The sequence below is a fragment of the Amphiura filiformis genome, chromosome 17, assembly GCF_039555335.1.
Source record: "Amphiura filiformis chromosome 17, Afil_fr2py, whole genome shotgun sequence".
Lineage (NCBI taxonomy): Eukaryota > Metazoa > Echinodermata > Ophiuroidea > Amphilepidida > Amphiuridae > Amphiura > Amphiura filiformis.
Window position 1 is genome coordinate 13,787,455 of NC_092644.1, and position 21,848 is coordinate 13,809,302.

The following is a 21,848-nucleotide window of genomic DNA, read 5'->3' on the forward strand; positions in this document are numbered from 1 at the left end:
GGTTATGTACAGATTATCGTGCCTTAAACAAAATTACAGAATTTGACCCATATTGCATCCCTAGAATTGACCAAATACTTGATGAAGTTGCAAAAGGAAAGTATATTTCAACACTTGACCTAACAAAGGGGTTTTATCAAGTTCCCTTAGATGAACAGGCAAAGGCTAAATCGGCATTTGTAACACCATTTGGTCAATTTCAGTATAATGTTATGCCATTTGGGATGCAAAATAGTAGTGCAACTTTTCAGAAATTAGTGGACACGGTGCTCCAAGACTGTTCTGAATTTTGTAAACAATACATAGATGATATCTGTATATATTCAAACACTTGGGAAGAACACCTAGAACACTTAGATGTGGTGCTAGGAAAAATTCAGAATGCAGGTTTAACAATCAAGCCAGCTAAGTCAAAGATAGCTTTTCAACAAGTCACATATCTAGGTCATAAAGTGGGAAATGAGCAAATTGAACCCACTGTAGACAAACTAGAGTCTGTTGAAAAGTTCCCACTCCCATTACAAAAGAAAAATGTAAGGGCATTTCTGGGACTAACTGGATATTACAGGAAATTTGTTACGAAGTATGCTGAGATTGCAAAACCACTCATTGATCTTACAAAAAAGAATGTTCCCAATACAGTAGCTTGGAAACCAGACTGCAAAGAAGCATTTATCAAGTTGAAATCAAACCTAACTAGTAAACCAATTCTCGTACACCAGATTTCATGAAGCCATTTATGGTGCAAACAGATGCATCAAAATTTGGAATTGGGTGTGTTTTAAGTCAGATGCATGATAACAGAGATCACCCAATAGTATACTTAAGCAGGAAACTTAAGCCAAATGAAGTCAACTATTCAGTCCCTGAGAAGGAATGTTTAGCGATTGTGTGGTCAATCAACAAACTCAGGTACTATTTATTTGGACAAAAGTTTACAGTTATTACTGACCATCAGGCATTAAAATGGCTTGAAAACACACGAACCACTCACAATAGATTAATGAGATGGTCTTTAATCCTGCAGCAGTTCACTTTCAGCATAGAGTATAGGAAAGGTGTAGCCAATGCAAATGCAGATGGCTTAAGCAGGAGATAAACAGTTAAATAACTGTTCAGATGTATGCTAAAAATGTGCAATTCAAAACAGCATAAAACCAGTATAATTGTATAAGGGTCCGTATACATTGTATAAGGCATATTTTAATAATTAGCGTTAAAATGCATCTGTGAAATTTGTGTAAATGTACATATGTTAAAAGAACTTTTGGAGTCATGAAATGAAGATACAATCACAACATAAAATATGTTGTATGTATATATGAAGAGCTTTGTTTCAAAACCCCTTACATCCACTTTTGGCCAAATTGAGTTATTGGCATAATATTATAGTGTGGGTAATAATACACATTTTGGTAGTTGTTTGACCTTCATACTACCTTCCCTTCGAGTTATCGCATATTTCCCGTTTGGGAAATCTTAGGAATTTCCGAAATCTGAACTTAAAATGAATATAGAATTGTTTTGTTTTAAATTTTTGATGTATAATGGTAGCCTGGAATGTTCTTTACCTATTAAAACCAAAAGGAACTGTTTTTGGGTCACTATGTTTGAAAAAATCATTTTAATTAACAAAAGGTGTAGCTTCGGAAATACCCAAAAAATGCCATTTTCCCAAATTTAATTAAAAATTCATAATTAAAAAAGTAAATGAGATATTTCAATTTTTCTTTTGATTTTCAAAGCATTAGTCAAGTTACATAATGTAGTGCAAACAAATGGGCTCAAATTTGATTGCAAAGGTGGTTTCTAGAAAAGGGTACTTTTATTTTGTTGCAAAACCCCTTACATCCACAAAAGGTGCGATATAAAATAAATTATAAAATAAATAGGAAGCCTTGAAAATTGTCCCAAACCTATTCTTTTAGTTTCTATTCATCAACACTTTATCCAATCCCAAATTGAATCAAATCGAACAAGTAATACTTGCACAATTAAAAAAAGCTGTTTTTCTCAAAAAGTCAAAAGTGGATGTAAGGGGTTTTGCAACAAAGCTCTTCATATGTTAAACGAATTTAATTTTATGATAATTATTGTGTCATGCGAACCAAAAGTCTTATCATTGATAAAAGTACTATAGGTTGGTCATGTTTAATACAACCTCAGTATTTTATTTTAATAGCAAGTGGTAGAGAAAAGAGTTACCATAATGAGGAACAATACAGTTTTCCTCATTATTTCATTTACAATCAAAAAGTGATAGTACAAAAGTTTTTTTAAAAAAATTGTACAAAATGTCAGAAAAAGCTCTGGCTTATTATAATTTCAGCATGTTTATGCATGCACAAGTTGAAGAAGTTGAAAAATGATGCATACAGTTCAATCTTTTATCAATTTGGAAAAAGTCATATTGGCAATTTCAGTTAAATATAATTTTGCTGGAAATTTCTGTAAAAATGTTGATAAGTTGTGTGCACGAACAAGAAGACAAAACTGCACTGCTCACTAAAATTTTCAGATGATTGACACAATCATATAGGAGTTCGGGAGTGTCATGATATTAATAGGATTTCCTTGATGTAACGCGCGTTGTCTTGAGGGGAGCGACGCGGTGAGCATTTATGTTTGAGGAAGAGCTGCTTGCGAGGAAAATGAGGAAAAATAATAAGTGGAAGGAATTAAAAAAAAAAGAGGAAGAGAGGATGGAGAGAGGAATAAAAGGACTCTAAGTCTAAGAATTATTGTAAAACTTGTGTGATTTCATAGTTTTATTAAGAAGATAAGCCGGCAGAGAACGTAACAGCATGTAATTCTGGCTTGATCCAGGCGTGAAAACTCGGTAACCATAGGGTAAAAATCCCGGTAAAAATCGCCCTTTCGAGAACCGCTGCAACTTTGGAAACTCCTTCAGGTGACAAGGTGCGCTATAAATCGCACTCGGTAAAGTGATTTAAGGTGGGCTCTATGCGCGCGATCGCACTCGCGCGCCTTAAAATGCATGGCCTGTATCATTATGATCTGAAATTTTTTTCATTGAAAAGAGAGTTGTTTATAAATGAGGGGTCAATCATGTCTATCGAGCAAATATTAATAGTGGAGTTCTAGATGAAAGCCTTTAGAATTAAGTTGTGACTAGTGGGGATTATAAATGCACTTTCAATTTCCCACGCGTTTGAACGGGAATTGGATTGCGTACTTTTTCGATGTCTAGTGAGCAAATTTTTTCAATATTTTGAGAAAATGATGTCTATATATTGTTTGGTAATAATGTCTTTTGGTCACATTTTTTAAGTTGGGACCCTAAAAGGGTGGATTTGTCACATTTTTTCGTTTATTTGCCATTCAAATGCTCATATTTCTCAAACAAGACATCACAATTGAGTATATTTAGTCTCATTTGGAAGATAATTTATTGCTTTAATAATATCGGTAAGTTAAAATTATAAAGAAAGTTTAGATTAATTAATATAACTCATTAATTATAATTGGTCAGGGGTGGAGGAGGGTGAGGATGCGCGAGGGTGAGGATGCGCACTGTGTATTTCCAATGGGATAGGCAATATAAATGAATAACCGTGTGTATATTAGTTCATTAACTTATTATTTTATTTGGATAGTAGCATTATTGTAATAACCCAGCCTAAATAAATGTTAATTTAATTCCCAATTAATTAATATCACTAATTAATTAGAGCCTCACTATATTACAAATACCACTCGAAAATGCAGATTATTACCCATTTTGAATTATAATTGGGGGAAATAGCTCTGCAGTGGTTTAATGCAGGCATGCTATTATTAATTAATGTTCCTTGATTTTGAAAACAATTGAAAGCTTTTATATTAATTGTTAACTTCTAGGAAGTCCTATCCACTATACATTATAATTATATGCACACCATTCATTGTTTTAGGAGCCATTTACCATGCAACTACATGTATCTAGAGTTAAAGACTTACAAATTATCACCCTATATGATTGTCAAATTGTTATGTTGATTTTCACAGATCAGCAGTAAAACTATTAACAAGATGTCAGTGCAATTATTGCCAGGCAACATGTTGTGATCATCAATAAATAATATTGTGAATGTGGGTAATTACATAATCATCAGAATTTGTTTTCTTCATTTTTGAACACCCTGTATAATCAAATCTGGCATTTTGAAATGAATTGTTCCTTTCTAACATGAAGGTATGTTCATAATTTGAACAAATAGAACATACATTTTTGTCATATGCCTGTACTAAACAGAATTTAAAGTTTTTTAATGTAAAAATCAGACAAATTTTGATCACCCTGTAATTCCGTTACCGTATACAATTAATTAACCACTATAAATTGTATATGTCTGGATGGGCATTACTTTTGGCTTCTCAAATATGAACTTCAATATTTAGTTTAAATACACTATGTATAAACTAGGAAGCATACAACAAATTGCATTACATTGTAATATTTCTTTTGTTACACCCTGTATATTTCCTAGGTCACCCTGTATACTGGAAAAATCATTAGATATTTGCAATCCTCAATATCTCAGGTTTCCGACAATGTATACTTTTGCACACTTTGGATAATTATTTTTAGAGTTATTAGGCATAGAGCACTAATACATGTTTTTGTCAAATGTGTGTATGTGACACAATAGGGTCCCAACTTAAAAAATGTGACCATTTGCCAATAGTATGTTTAAAGTTGTAATTTTGTGTTTTTGATCGCAAAGATCAGATATTTTTGTTCCCGATTTGAATTCTGAACCCTTACAAGGGTGCCGATTTCGCAGAACTTTGACGATAATTTTGCCTTTTGGACACTAAAATGCATTCGATCCTTAATTTTGTTTCAACTGAGTCTTAAATTAGCAAGCACAATAAGGTTGGTACCACTTTTAGGCTAATGAAAGTCGATTCCTTGTTTCCCGTTACCCTACTCCGCTCAAAACCAATTGCTGGCCAAATATTTCATTATTTTGAATAAAACATTGATTTCTAACAAACTTTGACATACCAATATAAATTGTGGTTTTAAATATATCATAAATCTCTTTCTGTTGATTTTCAGGGAGTTTCTTTGCAGTAGGAGCATGGTATATGGTTAATAATAATGATTAATAATGAATACCTACTCACTTCTCTGTCATGCCCTTCTTGATCTGCTCTGATCTCATCATGTAAAAAATATTGTGAAACTTTTGATAATAGTTGTACTTGTAATCACCTTCATGTGGTTGTAAACTACATCTGTAAACTACAAACTGTGATTTATCACATGTATACATGGGTAGTTATTGGTTTACACCTGTAACAGATGCAATAATGAAATGGTATGAAATAATGAAAAATTGTGTAACGGGAAACAAGGAATTGACTTTCATTGGCCTTATATAATACATTGATGACATTTTTAAGATTTTTTTTCAAGTTTCTAACCGGCGCAAATCGTAAGTGTGTATTTCCCATTGACATCCAAAATGGCGTAAGCCAGTCCTTAATATACATAGGTACGGCGTATATAGGACTGTCAAGCGAGTCGAGTTGTGACCAGCTATTCAGATTTCACCTCTAGAGAGCTGTAGGTTAAATATTTTAAAATCATGCAGTCTGCAATGTTAGACTACATTTTTAACACAGAAGGGCATTTTTTCCAGTCGTTTTATAAAAAAGAGATCATAGTTCATGAAAAGGAGCAAGTGGTTTGTGGTAATATAATGTATCAAGGAATACAACAACATTTACTTTTTGGTGGGAAGGGGTTCATCGGACCGTGGTCACAGGTTTTGAACACAAGGGTGCCACCAATGTCCATGTTATGATTGTACCTGCATGTATGTATTGATGGTTTCGATGTTTCTAGCTCTAACTTGATTTTAAGGCAAGCCTACAAAAAAGAGGTCAATTGACGTCAGGTGCAGTGCGGAGGTCCCGGTCGAGTTGGTTCCATTCGCGCATGTCATGTATTGTTACTTTAATAATAGTTTTGTTGTAAGCTGTTTTTGCTTCATCTACTGGCGTTGACACATGCTTAAATATAAATGTGTTGTGTACATCTATTCAAAACTAGAATGTACTTGTCGGCTGCTACATATGTGTCTCTTTGTACACATAGCTACAAATAAATACCAGACTCATCTCAAGTGGAGGTCACTCCAAATAATGTTAGTGATAATATGACATTTATAATTTCCAATTTCTTTACACATTTAGTTGCAGCGATTTCAACAAAAGAAAACACCATCAAATTCTCCAGCCAACGTTGCTGCTAAAACCAAGAAGAGCGCCAGTGAGAGGCCAGCCAAAGTAGCCAAGAAAACTACTGACACTTCATCTCAGAATGCAACACCAAATTCCACGAGGCCAAACCCATCTGTTGCAGCTGCTAGCAAGACCCAGCCTCAACCCAAGACTACTTCCAATTATTTGGTATGTTTTTTGTAAAATTTTTCTGTCAAGGCATTGACTAGTAAGGCCAGCGTCGGCAGTATTTTGCCTTGTTTTCTTGTGTGGGTGTACAGTACACTTGATCACTTTGTGATCGCTATGGAGACGGCCATCTTGAATTTTGCCGATGGTGTTTATAGATATTTTTAGGAAATTGTTTACAATTTTCCTAAAATCATAAAAAAAGAAAGTCCTGGCAAGTTTTGACAGTGTGTGTCGACGTCCAGGGTCACCAAGGGGTCATCTGAGGTCAAATTAATAAAATTGGTCGTATGGACTTGAAACTTGGTGGGTACAATTAACATATGTGACACGATCAAGGGGTACAGTCAACATTTAGAGCCAAATTTTTGAAAGGTTATTTTGGGGTCATCCAGGGTCACCAAGGGGTCATCTTAGGTTAAATTGTTCAAATTGGTTTTATGTGCTTGAAACTTGGAGGGTACAGTCAACATTTAGAGCCAAATTTTTGGAATGTCATTTCAGGGTCATCCAGGGTCACCAAGGGGTCATTGCAAGGTCATTTTGGGGTCATCCGGGATCACCATGGGGTCATCTGAGGTCAAATTAATAAAACTGGTCGTATGTGCTTGAAACTTGGTAGGAAAAGTCAACATTTAGAGCCAAAATTTTGGAAGGTCATTTTGGGGTCATCCAGGGTTACCCAGGGGTCATCTGCAGGGACTGCCTTTTGCGAAAGTTGCAACTTTTCTACATATCTATGGAATTCCCTATACACTATTTCAACCTTATTTATGTGACTAATATTTTTGCCCATATTTTTTGTGTTTGTTTGTTTACCACTCAGTTGACTTTTAGCGTTATAAGATTTGTACACATTTAAATCGCCCCATGGTGGAGGCATCCCATTTGACGCCTTGCGTCGAAAACCGCGACGTTTCTAGTTAAAAATTTATATTATTATGGGCTTTCCAGTTAACAACAAAAACTGGATTTCCAACTCCATAGCTACAAATGTATAGACCAGGGAAGCATCCAAAAGGACTAACTTGAAGTTGCTAGTGCAATACAGACTTTAAAGAGGAAGGCCCGCCAGAGATAATCTTGTCACTGGTAAAATTTGATAACCAGGCAGGTTTGGTTCACCCCAGAAGAACTGCTCTGTTGGGGCTTCCTCTGTAAGCTCAATTTTCTCATAATGGCTAAAATGGAAACAAGATAGTAATAGTATATTGCTCTGAGCCCTCGAGAGCCATAGAAGTGCTGAAATGAATCTTACATATTTATTAATGAAAAATAATTTTATTCCCTTTCAGAATTCAAATAATCCGGTCCGAAGTAACCCAATACCAAGTAACCATAGCAATCATCAAAACCAGGTAAGGTTATCACCAATGTTTAACCAAGGCTCTGACTGTGAAACGCATACCAGCCAATATTTGCATGCTACAAAGCCTGAAAAGCATCCACAGCGAATCACAAAATTTGATGCATGTTTAACCAAGGCTCTGACTGTATGTGTAGCAGCCAATAGAGAGTTCCTGTGTTTTCAAGCGGAACGGACTACAATAGTGTTTATAACGTGATTCGCACCGCCGTATTCCTCATTCCTTTGATTTGGTCAATGACCCTACTGGTGCTACATTCTACAAAATAACATTTGCTAATTATTGCGCGAGTGTTGGTATTCTGAAAATTGTAAACGGAGTTTAGGTTTCCCTCCAAGATGGCGGGTAACCCAAAACACAGGAACTCTCTATACTTGCATGCTACAAAACCTGAAAAGAACCTGCAGCGAATCACAAAATGTGACGCACATACGTATGGAAGCTGCCATTGGGAAGCTGAGATCGCGTATCTGGGGTGCTGAGATCGTGTAGTCAAAGTGCTGGTGACGATTTGATTCGTTCCCGGTGTTAATGACCCACAAGCTTGACGACAAGTTCTGAATTGACTAGCTCCAAGTCTTGCATAGCAGGACATATTATGATTGGAATTTTGAGCAATTTCTCTTGAACAAACCAGTTAAATTAGGCCTCTAATCTAGTCTAAGAACTATTTTGATTGGTTACAAAAAGGGCTGTAAGAAAGGTAGTAGTTTACAACAGATAATGAAATGTTGGGTTCATATTTTAGTCAAAGTTCTCTTTTATCCTATATTTGTTTAATCCATCTTGGTTGAGCTCCTAAATTGTTACTATCTTTATTTTGATAAAGAGTGTTGATATTCTTTTTCTTTTTAGGGTCATCCTATACATGACACACCAACAACTTCAATTGGTGCAGGGAATAGGCAAGTATATTTTCCCACATCTGTACTGTATTATAAAACGTATTGAGTGAGTATACAAATGTACATGCGTGTATAGACCTTACTTGAATTATAAAATGGCCTTGCAACAACTACATGTAGCCTGTGTTGAAGTCTTATCATTTGATTATAACTGAAAATATATGTGTGCGTTTGTAACTCATTCAAACTGTGGAGGTGTGTGTGTTTTGCCACATACCAAATGTGGAGTCTGCTAACAACCGTGGAGCTCCACAGTTGGAGATAACCTCAAAAATGGTGTTTTTGAGCCATAGAGGGGGGGTGGTATACCACCAACCATTTTCTGATTTGATCAACCTCCAAAGTATGGCAGTTGCTGTCAGATTTGTGTAAAAAAATCCCCTCAGTTTGAATGTGGGTGGGTGAATCTCCCCAGTTGGGAGCATTTACAAGAGTGGGTGTGTGTGTGCTGTGCATCCACAGATTTGTTATTTTGACTATCTACTAAGACAAACTCTCTAATTAGTTCTTTAATCTGTGTTGTTTTGATCCCACAGACCTATATCATCGGCTGAGAGTTTAAGGCAGCTTTCTAGGCAACTTAATGGGTTGATGTCAGAGGTAGGTGTTATATTGTGTTAACCTTGGCTTTGAATGCAAACTTTAGTTTGAAATGCAAAGTGTTACTTATCTTACTGTTCTTCTGTACCATGTTACTACAATTAATTTATTCAGGCCTTTGGATGTGTTTGATGAAATCCACTGTGGTGTAGTATTATGCCTTGTTTCACCTTGCGTTCATGTCAGTTTGCACTTCAAGTGTGCCATCAAAGCATAAGTCCTTGGTTCCTATGCACATCTCTTGTCAAATGTTAAACTACATACTATATGAATGTGAATAAAATCTCGAGGGGAAACAAATTGTGCTGGACTCTTGACTTGAGGTAAAATAATCTGACTGACTCAAGTGATAAATCTAATCTTTGACAACAATTTGCAATCTGTTTTTATTCTCTTATATTTATAGGCCTCACTAGTGAATGGAAATGGCGGAGATGAATCGGTTGATTCAGCCAACTCTGGCATTCGTGATCTTGAAGTAAGTAATAAATTACCAGCATTGAAAGTTATAACACAGAGGAGTTCAGAGATAAGATATCAGTCCAGTGTTCACTCTGAGGCCACTTGTTAACCCCATGAGCACTGCTGTCTCCTTAACAGTGTTTCTGATTGGTTAGTTACATGATATTCTTATCTAAGTAACTAATCAAAATAGAGCTTTCTTCAGCCCTACTCACTATTCTTATCATTTCTCTGATTGGCTCAACACATGATAAAGGCCTCCTTGTAACCAATAAAAATAGCTCTATATTGGCAAGTAGTGCCCATGGGTTACTGATTTGGGCCACTATCTTTGCCTAATTGTTAATTTTTTGCCATCTTGGGAAAAAACTTCATTTGTGCACCAAAATATTCTATCCCTCTTTGAAATAATCAGTTTTGTCTTGTTGTAAATATTAATTGAATATTGATTTTAGACTAACATTTCTTTACTGTTTAAATCAAATTAATTTGAAAGCATTTCTCATTCTAATTTAAGCTACAATTAAAGTTGGCAACAACAACAACAAAACCGGTGTCATTCCACATCAATTGGATTTCAACATCTTCGCAAGCTCTGAGACATACTGTATTTTGTCTGATAAAGTAATGTTGATGTGTATAATTATTTGTGATATTGTTTTTTAAATTTCAGACTAGAAACCAAGAATTAGCCGCTACTGTGGACCAACATGTCCAGATCAATAGGCAATTGACGTTACAATTGCAGCAATTGGTAAGTACACATGTAACCGTTACAACTGCTGGCATTTTCACTTTTTGAGATATTGGACAGGTAAATTTTTCTCAAAATATTAGCTTTACAATGATATTGTATGTCGCTGTTGCTTATGCAAGGTAGTAAAAAGCCAGTAACAGTTTGAGAAATCCTTTGTTTTCAACTGTTTTTTTGTGAATTTCAAGTTTTTCAATGTAGTCTTTAAACCCACTGAATAATGAAAATAGGCATTTTTTTATAGTTGGACAAAATGTTAGATTATTACTTTTTCTACTTTCAAATTTGTGTATGTCTAGTACTGTAAATGTGGACATTTTTCGCATGTAATTTTTTGCGCTCTGCCAATTCCGAACCATTTTGTTTGTTTTTAAATTCGCAATTTCAAGCTTCCATGCTTGGAACACATTAAACACAAAAGGAATATATTTGCACATGGTTATTTTCATGGTAGTTTCTTGGAACACCAAAAATTTGTGAAAATAAATGAAGTGCGAAAATTTCCACTTTTATTACTTTAATTGGTATCAGATGTGAATCATGTCAGATATCATTGAAAATATGCCCATGTTATATAACTTCAGGCAAATATGGAAAATATGATCTTATCTACTCAAAATATTTTTTTTAATGAATGCATTTTGGTTGGAAATTTTTCCCAATCAGTGGTAGAAAATTATATTTTTCATAAAATAAAAAAACTCATCCATGGGCATTGCTTGAAATGATACTAACTAAATGCAATATTTTATAATAATCTGGTATCATCATATTTCTGGTTAGTTCATTAATTTCTGTTGCTATATGGAGGAACAGCTGTTACATGATACTGTGTACATACAAAGTGTCAATAGCTTGCTGTGTTAATTTCATTGCTATTCAAATCAGGATAAATTATGATGTGGTACATTTTGACATTGGTTGGGATAATTTGAAACAATTTTTGATGATTTTTTCTTATTTGTGAATATGTGACATGATCAAGGAAATTAGTCACATGTTGACCCTGGTCGAAAATGAGTTTTACATATTTTTCTATAGAGGACATTTAGAGCTTTCAGAAACTGAAAACCCTATGTTGATATGACTTTTCTTTACAAAGTTACGCCAGTTTATCAACCATTGAAAACAATATAAAACAAAAGAATTTTAACGCTTTCTTTGCCAACATCTCAAAATCAATATTAGCGACATCCGACTCATTTCCCTTGATCGTGCCACTTATTTGACATTGGTTAATGCTGCAAAACCAGCTCTTGTACATCTTGAAAGTTATTTAACCACAAATTAGGGACATAAATGGTACCACCACCCCATAAGACTAACATAATTTTGAGTTCAAGTTAGTCCTGGGTCATATATGAATATTGACCAACTTGTATTAAATTTTATTACCAAAAACAGTTAACCAAAAAAGGAAATGTGATGCGATCAAGCTAATGGGCGTGATGTCGATCAAAGTCATAATTCAGTTTTCAGTTTCATTACATGAGCCATTCTCAGACGTTTATTCTGTTGAAAACCTTATAATTAGACTTGGTTCCAGAGATATGGCCATTTTGGTGTTGTTCAGAACAGTAAAATACAAAGGAAGTTGAAAACTATTATTGGCTATATCTCAAAATTAATATTTCCTGACATCCGACTCATTTTGCTTGATCACATCTCAAATAGTTATCAAGTGAACATAGTATCTTTTTATTGTAAACAAATCCATATGATTAAAATATGATCTTATATTACTTGATAAATCTAGATGATTGAAATATAATTTAACTTGAATTATAAATTTGATTTCATTTCACCCTTACTTTGCAGCAAGCTCAATGCAAAAGGTTTCAAGAGCAGCTAGAAAAAGTAAGTAACACACTATAATATGGTAAAGATGATCAAATTTGTAATCAATGCACATGTGTATGTTCACAAGATAAGTGTTTGTATGTTTGTGAGACAGGAAGTCTACTGTTATCAGGAAATAAATTCCTATAACAGGAAGTATGGTTCTCTAAGATTTCTGTAGAAAGACTAACAAATAAAGTGATTTTGGACATAATACAGTGGTAGCTGCTGATTTTAGGGACAAAAGGAAGTGTATATTAGGAAAACAATGCTAAGCTGCCCTCCTTAGTAAAAGGCACTAAAAGTAAAAAATACAGTACCAGATGTGTTATTTACTTGTAGATGCTTCATATTATAATGTGACCTGATTTAGTCCACTCAGGCTAATGTCGGTAAATGCTTGAAACTGAGATATAGCCAGAAATCGGTGCCAGGGGTGATTTTTGAGCCAATTGAGATTTTGATTCAGTGGTGTAGCCATATATTTTATCCTTGCTTTTTAAAATAAAAAAATCACATCTAGCTTAATTCCAGAAATAAATGCATGAGAAGGCATTTACATTTGTCATTTACATCTTTAATGCTCTGTGTGCTAGCATGCATAAAAAGTCCAGAGTTTTGAGATATTTTCTCAAAATATCAAGAGCTATCTTAAGAACCACTGAACCAATACTAGGCTTGTTTGTACTCATTTTAATGCATTTTTCATGCTCATCCCAAATATGGTCATGATAATTTGCAACTCTGGAAATTTTTGAATTAAAAAAAATTGAAACTTGTTGTCTGCAGTCAACATCCACATGGAGAGAGTTACAGATTAATAATTACAAATCAATTAGTTAATCAAAATGGAGACAAACAAATTGCCTCTGTCTTAATTTGTAAACCTCAACACAGTATGTATTTATTCATTCAAAGCCATGTATAGGAAAATGAGTAGCAAAAGAACTATTTTTGGCCCTTAATTTCAAAACTAGAAATGATTCAAAAATTGTTTGTTTGTTTAAATTTTCCAACTTTAATCCTTTATTGTCCAACCCAACAAAGGATTAAAATAAAGCAACATGCCACATTCAAATTTTTGTAAACTTTTTATTTGGAAGAAATAGGTCTGCAATTTTCTGTAATGAAGTAATAAAATTATATTTGAACTTGTTTTTGATTTTTCAGGAAAGGCAAGAAGTAGATATCCGATGTAATCGTGAGCAGGCAGCCTTGAAAGAACAGCTTCAAGTACATATACAAACCATAGGAATTCTAGTGTCTGAGAAGTCTGATTTACAGAGCGCTGTAGCGCAGTCACGATCAAGTCTTAAACAGAAATCAGGTATATAATTAATATTCATAATTGCACTCTAGCTCAGGGGTGGCTAACCGTTTTGTGTCTGTGGGCTACATTGGTAATTCTATTACTCTCATGACCCATTGTTGAATATAATGCACTGTGAGTAGTCAAAACGCGTCATGGGAAAGCTATATTTGAAAAATGTGTTGATTGCATATGGAACGCAATAAGAATGCACAATTCTATGCAGAGCAATATGCAAGGTTACGCAAACAATTTTTCTGTGAAACTTGTTGTCATTTGCGCTGTGGATAATGTGTGCACACTTTACCTTCATGTAAATAACCTCAAAATATTTGAACAAAAAAGTGATATTTTCAATTTAAATTGCACTATTTTTGCAGTAAAGAATATTAGAAAATTTGCTGCCTTATCTTTTACACCCAAATGATGTGTTTTTGACATTAAAAAACGTTTTTAAGCATTTGACTGTCAAAGACACATTTAAAAATAATGAGTTCTGCTGAGCCTCACCCCATTATGTATGTTTTTACTGCTGTGGACACATGGTGTAAGGATAGGGCATTGCCATTTATTTCATAAGTTTATAGACTGCTTAATTGACATATTAGAGTTTTACCAACTTTTGTTTATTCATTGTAAAAAAGGCATTACAGGGAGCATTGGGCGTTGTCGAAGGCTGCAGGGCTCAACTGATTACACATTTAAATGTTGTGATACAACTAATTAGCTAAATATTGTGGGTTGTTTTCCTGTTTTCAGATGAAGCTGATCAATTATTAAGTAGGTTACAGGCATCTAGACAAAGAGTAGCAGAATTAGAAAGAAACCTATCCAGTGCAACATCATCTAGTCAACAATATGAAAAAGTAAGTCACAAATTATAGTTACAAGTCGGATTATGATTTATATTTGGCTTTGAACTGCTTTGTGCTTTGTGATTGCAGATGGTGATGCTGTGATACTATCTTCTACTAATCTGAGACTGAATCGTGATAAAGAATTGAATCTAGATCCTATCTGGAATAACCTACTGATGCCCAGGGAGGGTGGTGCAACATCATCACATCCTTCTATGACGTCAATCATATGACATCATCCTGTCAATCGCATGACGTCAGACATCAGAATGGACTATCTCGATTGTAGACAAGATAGTATATCAGCATCTGCTGGAGATGCTAGTTAGGCTAGCACAAACACATTTCAGGCTAGTTTTAAATAGATTTTCAGATTTTCAATGGCGTATACAGAAGTGAGATTCTGATTGCCTAATTGAATCGTGTCATCATCACATCATTCGCTGGTCAAGCTGCGTAGCAATATGTGTCCTTGTTCTTTTTACGCGATAATTAGACAAGGCAGACGGAATGGTATATTGTAATGTTGAAGTCAAGATCTTTAATCATTTTATACACGTAACTTAGAGGAATAAATGAGTGATTGACTGTGTAAATCAAAAAATAAATCATACATAAATCGGTATACTTGAAATAAACAGATGTAGATGGACTTCAAACTTTTTTCCTTTGTACTTGATTTACTACAACTTATCTATACCAAGCTACAATCCATCATGTCAATAATATAATCATGTTTATGTCTTGTTTATTTTTCAGTCTAGTAAAAGTCTTGACAAGGAAAGAGATACCCTGAAATTAGATGTATATAAATTAAAGTAAGTAATAATCAAAATCAAGATGATATTGTGAAATGAATGTAGGGCTTTTGAAATGTGATATGATTATGAAATTAATCATGGTGACAGCTGAAAGCAGAAAACAAGGAAGATGCATTAAAGGAGTATTTTGTGATTCTGTCATCCTCTTTTTACGGTATGTTTCAGTAGATATTTACACACAAAGCCAAGTCCCAAAATTTCAGTTGATTCGGGTTTTACGTTTGTGTGATACTATGCATGATTATGTGTATTAGATATGCTCTATAGACCACTTGACGTCATTGTTTATCAACAAAGGCGAGGGACAGGTCTCTCGATATGCTTGAACGAACCGCTACACTGTTCAATGGCTTTCTTTTACTAGATATGAAATGTGGTGGGCGATTTCAAATGCATTTGCCCTGAGCAAACTACGATGCGTACGCACACTGCAGGGCAAAGAACAATGTAAATTGCCACAATGCGCGCGCATACTGCCGGGCAATGACGTCACATGTCAAGTGGTCTATAGGCGACTGTGTTTTATAGAACATTAATACAATTTTGATTATATTTTTGCCAAGCGAATGAATCGGCAAGAACTTTTTTGCATGTGTACTTTATGTAGCCAGAGGTTTCCGATGGTATGAAAATCTCAACCTTTTTCTAAAAAAGTGGGGGAATGAGGCTGTGAAAATACCCCTTTGATGATAAATAACAAGTGTACATGCCTTCACATAGTGCGATACTTGATTATTTCTACATATAAAAATGTGGAGATCTAGAGATAACATATTAAAAAAGAAGAATGTGGTGGTTCAGTGGTAGAAAGGTGTATATCCATCACCTGCTAGGAATTCACATAGAGCTCACCAGTGCAAAGACCATGTAAACATGTGAAGAGTAATAATATTTTATGAAAACAAAAACCAAATCACAGAGATCCATGAAAGCCCCGGGCTATCTACAATCATGGGAAAAAATGTTGGCACACTTTGTCTAATGGTATAGCTCTGCCCCTGCTTCCCCAATTAAATGTTTGACAAAGTCATGTTGTCATCCAGTCTGTGAGACCCTTCAACATTGAAAGATTGGGAGTGGGGACAGTTTGGATACAGGGCAGAGTTTCTACTTCAAATTCAGGACAGACCTGTATCACTCACCTCCATACTATATGGTATGACATGCATTTGAATTGTTTTGAGCAAGTGTGCCAACAATTTTGTGTTTACTGATTGGAGATGCAACATGTTTAAGACAGCTAATGGACATACATCTTTGTGCTGCTTACCCATTGAATGTAAGTCTGTGTGAAGTACACTAGGACAGAAGAATGCAAGGTTCAATCAAAACTTGTATGCGAGAAATAATGTCTTGGTTATTAATATGTTTTGAATACCTACGTTTTACCGACAGAAAATCTAAAGAAGAATTATCACAGCAAAATTCTGAATTATCAAACCAACTCAGGGCAAAGGTAGGTACTGGTTAATAAACTAAATTGTATTTCAACTATTTTAAACTATTATAAATATTTCACTATTATATACAACTTCTGAGGTTAATCATGATTTCATATTGGGCTATTCCAGTTGAAATCCATACACCCCTATGGAAAACACAACCTTAATCTCCCACACAGGGGGTGTAGATTTCAAATGGAGTCGCCTATTCAAGTAACCCCATTTGAAATTCACACTCCCTGTGTGGAAGATTAAGGTCATGTCTCCCATAGGATAGGTGTGTGTGGAGTTTTACTGGAATAGCCCATTAGCAGTCCAGTTTAGAGCAACTGACCTTTTCGGTAAATCCCATAAGCCTTTGCTAGTACACCTGAGATGTCGTCATTTGATGTCACGTCGACATGCAATGTTCAGTAACAATGTTCACTAAACGATGTTCTCATCGGTTTGATGCGTACTGACGTCAAATGACGACCTCTCAGGCGTACTCGCAAAGGCTTATGGAATTTACCGAAAAGGTCAATCAGCATGGCGCTAGACTGTGTGCATGATAATTAGAGAATAAACGATATGAATTTTTGTTTTTACTCTTCTTTACCATGTGATAGACGACAGGCAGGTCAAATATTTTGAGTAGTGGATTTCAATGCTTGGTCCCATCATGGATGATACAAGAGGTTTGACTGTAGTTTTATAGCATGCCCTGTTAGCAATATGTAGTAATTTTGTTGTTTTACCCCTCCACCTCATTTTGTCACCAGACCTCAGAAACTAGTAACCTTGAGCAAACTCTAAATGAGTTACGCGAGAGACTGAGTATGTCTGAGTTGAGAGTACAGCAGCTAGCATCTAGTCAAGGAAATCAGCTGGACTATCAGCAACAGCTACAGCAGGTACAAGAGGAGAAGATAGCATTAGAAGATAAATTAAAACAAGTGAGTAGTGTATTTAGTTAATGGTCTTAGTATGTATGATTAAAACAAGTACAGTTAAATGTGAGTTATGTGAGAGACTAAGTTAAGTGAGTTCTGTGCGAGACTGAGTTAAGCGAGTTATGTGAGAGAGTGAGTTATGTGAGAGGCTGAGTTAAGTGAGTTATGTGAGAGACTGAGTTAAGTGAGTTATGTGAGAGACTGAGTTAAGTGAGTTATGTAAGAGACTGAGTTAAGCGAGTTATGTAAGAGACTAGGTTAAGCGACTTTGTGAGAGATTGAGTTAAGTGAGTTATGTAAGAGACTGAGTTAAGTGAGTTATGTAAGAGACTGAGTTAAGTGAGTTATGTAAGAGACTGAGTTAAGCGAGTTATGTAAGAGACTAGGTTAAGCGACTTTGTGAGAGATTGAGTTAAGTGAGTTATGTAAGAGACTGAGTTAAGCGACTTTTGTGAGAGATTGAGTTAAGTGAGTTATGTAAGAGACTGAGTTAAGTAAGTTATGTAAGAGACTGGGTTAAGCGAGTTATGTAAGAGACTAGGTTAAGCGACTTTGTGAGAGATTGAGTTAAGTGAGTTATGTAAGAGACTGAGTTAAGTGAGTTATGTAAGAGACTGAGTTAAGTGAGTTATGTAAGAGACTGAGTTAAGTTAGTTATGTAAGAGACTAGGTTAAGCGACTTTGTGAGAGATTGAGTTAAGTGAGTTATGTGAGAGACTGAGTTAAGTGAGTTATGTAAGAGACTGAGTTAAGTGAGTTATGTAAGAGACTGAGTTAAGCGAGTTATGTAAGAGACTAGGTTAAGCAACTTTGTGAGAGATTGAGTTAAGTGAGTTATGTGAGAGACTGAGTTAAGTGAGTTATGTAAGAGACTGAGTTAAGTAAGTTATGTAAGAGACTGGGTTAAGCGAGTTATGTAAGAGACTAGGTTAAGTGACTTTGTGAGAGATTGAGTTAAGTGAGTTATGTGAGAGATTGAGTTAAGTGAGTTATGTAAGAGACTGAGTTAAGTGAGTTATGTAAGAGACTGAGTTAAGCGAGTTATGTAAGAGACTAGGTTAAGCGACTTTGTGAGAGATTGAGTTAAGTGAGTTATGTAAGAGACTGAGTTAAGCGACTTTTGTGAGAGATTGAGTTAAGTGAGTTATGTAAGAGACTGAGTTAAGTGAGTTATGTAAGAGACCGAGTTAAGTAAGTTATGTAAGAGACTGGGTTAAGCAACTTTTGTGAGAGATTGAGTTAAGTGAGTTATGTAAGAGACTGAGTTCAGTGAGTTATGTAAGAGACAGTTAAGTGAGTTATGTTAGAGACTGAGGTAAGCGAGACTGAGTTAAGCGACTTTTGTGAGAGATTGAGTTAAGTGAGTTATGTGAGAGACTGAGTTAAGTGAGTTATGTAAGAGACTGAGTTAAGTGAGTTATGTAAGAGACTGAGTTAAGTAAGTTATGTAAGAGACTGAGTTAAGTGAGTTATGTGAGAGACTGAGTTAAGTGAGTTATGTAAGAGACTGAGTTAAGTGAGTTATGTAAGAGACTGAGTTAAGCGAGTTATGTAAGAGACTAGGTTAAGCAACTTTTGTGAGAGATTGAGTTAAGTGAGTTATGTAAGAGACTGAGTTCAGTGAGTTATGTAAGAGACTGAGTTAAGTGAGTTATGTAAGAGACTGAGTTAAGTAAGTTATGTAAGAGACTGAGTTAAGTGAGTTATGTGAGAGACTGAGTTAAGTGAGTTATGTAAGAGACTGAGTTAAGTGAGTTATGTAAGAGACTGAGTTAAGCGAGTTATGTAAGAGACTAGGTTAAGCGACTTTGTGAGAGATTGAGTTAAGTGAGTTATGTAAGAGACTGAGTTCAGTGAGTTATGTAAGAGACAGTTAAGTGAGTTATGTTAGAGACTGAGGTAAGCGAGACTGAGTTAAGCGACTTTTGTGAGAGATTGAGTTAAGTGAGTTATGTGAGAGACTGAGTTAAGTGAGTTATGTAAGAGACTGAGTTAAGTGAGTTATGTAAGAGACTGAGTTAAGTAAGTTATGTAAGAGACTGGGTTAAGCAACTTTTGTGAGAGATTGAGTTAAGTGAGTTATGTAAGAGACTGAGTTCAGTGAGTTATGTAAGAGACTGAGTTAAGTGAGTTATGTAAGAGACTGAGTTAAGTAAGTTATGTAAGAGACTGAGTTAAGTGAGTTATGTGAGAGACTGAGTTAAGTGAGTTATGTAAGAGACTGAGTTAAGTGAGTTATGTAAGAGACTGAGTTAAGCGAGTTATGTAAGAGACTAGGTTAAGCGACTTTGTGAGAGATTGAGTTAAGTGAGTTATGTAAGAGACTGAGTTAAGCGACTTTTGTGAGAGACTGAGTTAAGTGAGTTATGTGAGAGACTGAGTTAAGTGAGTTATGTAAGAGACTGAGTTAAGTGAGTTATGTAAGAGACTGAGTTAAGTAAGTTATGTAAGAGACTGGGTTAAGCAACTTTTGTGAGAGATTGAGTTAAGTGAGTTATGTAAGAGACTGAGTTCAGTGAGTTATGTAAGAGACAGTTAAGTGAGTTATGTAAGAGACTAGGTTAAGCGACTTTGTGAGAGATTGAGTTAAGTGAGTTATGTGAGAGACTGAGTTAAGTGAGTTATGTAAGAGACTGAGTTAAGTACAGTTAAATGTGAGAGACTTAGTTAAGTGAGTTATGTGAGAGACTAAGTTAAGTGAGTTCTGTGCGAGACTGAGTTAAGCGAGTTATGTGAGAGAGTGAGTTATGTGAGAGGCTGAGTTAAGTGAGTTATGTGAGAGACTGAGTTAAGTGAGTTATGTGAGAGACTGAGTTAAGTGAGTTATGTAAGAGACTGAGTTAAGCGAGTTATGTAAGAGACTGGGTTAAGCGACTTTGTGAGAGATTGAGTTAAGTGAGTTATGTAAGAGACTGAGTTAAGTGAGTTATGTTAGAGACTGAGTTAAGCGAGTTATGTAACAGACTGAGTTAAGCGACTTTTGTGAGAGATTGAGTTAAGTGAGTTATGTAAGAGACTGAGTTAAGTGAGTTATGTTAGAGACTGAGTTAAGCGAGTTATGTAAGAGACTGAGTTAAGCGACTTTTGTGAGAGATTGAGTTAAGTGAGTTATGTAAGAGACTGAATTAAGTGAGTTATGTAAGAGACTGAGTTAAGTAAGTTATGTAAGAGACTGGGTTAAGCGAGTTATGTAAGAGACTGGGTTAAGCAACTTTTGTGAGAGATTGAGTTAAGTGAGTTATGTAAGAGACTGAGTTCAGTGAGTTATGTAAGAGACAGTTAAGTGAGTTATGTTAGAGACTGAGGTAAGCGAGACTGAGTTAAGCGACTTTTGTGAGAGATTGAGTTAAGTGAGTTATGTAAGAGACTGAGTTAAGCGACTTTTGTAATAAGAGACTGAGTTAAGTGAGTTATGTAAGAGACTGAGTTAAGTGAGTGGGCGTATGTAAGAGACTGAGTTAAGTGAGTTATGTGAGAGACTGAGTTAAGCGACTTTTGTGAGAGATTGAGTTAAGTGAGTTATGTAAGAGACTGAGTTAAGTGAGTTATGTGCGAGACTGAGTTAAGCGAGTTATGTAAGAGACTGAGTTAAGTGAGTTATGTAAGAGACTGAGTTAAACGAGTTATGTAAGAGACTGAGTTAAGCGAGTTATGTAAGAGACTGAGTTAAGTGAGTTATGTAAGCGATTGAGTTAAGCGAGTTATGTAAGAGACTGAGTTCAGTGAGTTATGTAACAGACTGAGTTAAGCGAGTTATGTAAGAGACTGAGTTAAGTGAGTTATGTAAGAGACTGAGTTAAGCGAGTTATGTAAGAGACTGAGTTAAGCGATGCCCATGTTAATAGCCCATTGGTGCGATGGCACCAGTGGGCTATTCCAATTGAAATCCATACGTCCTGTATGGAAGATGGACTTTAATCTCCCACACAGGGGGTGTAGATTTCAAATGGACTCACCCAGTCATGTAACACTATAGGCCTATATTTAAAGTCACATTTCTTATGTGGAAGATTAAGGTCATTGGAAATTGCCTAATACCTGAAGAAATCTACATTTTATTATTATATCTTTAAAAGTATTCATTGTATGAAATAAAGTTTAAATTGTATTTTCTAATCTCAACAGCTTTATCAAAAT

General features: G+C 35.3%; 1 protein-coding gene across 1 annotated transcript in view; it reads left to right on the forward strand.

The window, feature by feature from the left end:
• Window positions 1-8,649: 8,649 nt before the first annotated feature.
• The window catches only part of LOC140136963 (golgin subfamily A member 2-like), a 46,887-nt gene continuing 33,688 nt past the window's right edge, over window positions 8,650-21,848 (forward strand). The window contains exons 1-10 of the mRNA XM_072158627.1: window positions 8,650-8,695; window positions 9,232-9,295; window positions 9,702-9,773; window positions 10,431-10,511; window positions 12,330-12,368; window positions 13,521-13,677; window positions 14,419-14,525; window positions 15,276-15,334; window positions 16,733-16,793; window positions 17,541-17,714. Of these exons, the coding sequence (XP_072014728.1) occupies window positions 9,287-9,295; window positions 9,702-9,773; window positions 10,431-10,511; window positions 12,330-12,368; window positions 13,521-13,677; window positions 14,419-14,525; window positions 15,276-15,334; window positions 16,733-16,793; window positions 17,541-17,714 (759 nt within the window). The 5' untranslated portion in view covers window positions 8,650-8,695; window positions 9,232-9,286. The remainder of the gene's footprint in view (window positions 8,696-9,231; window positions 9,296-9,701; window positions 9,774-10,430; window positions 10,512-12,329; window positions 12,369-13,520; window positions 13,678-14,418; window positions 14,526-15,275; window positions 15,335-16,732; window positions 16,794-17,540; window positions 17,715-21,848) is intronic.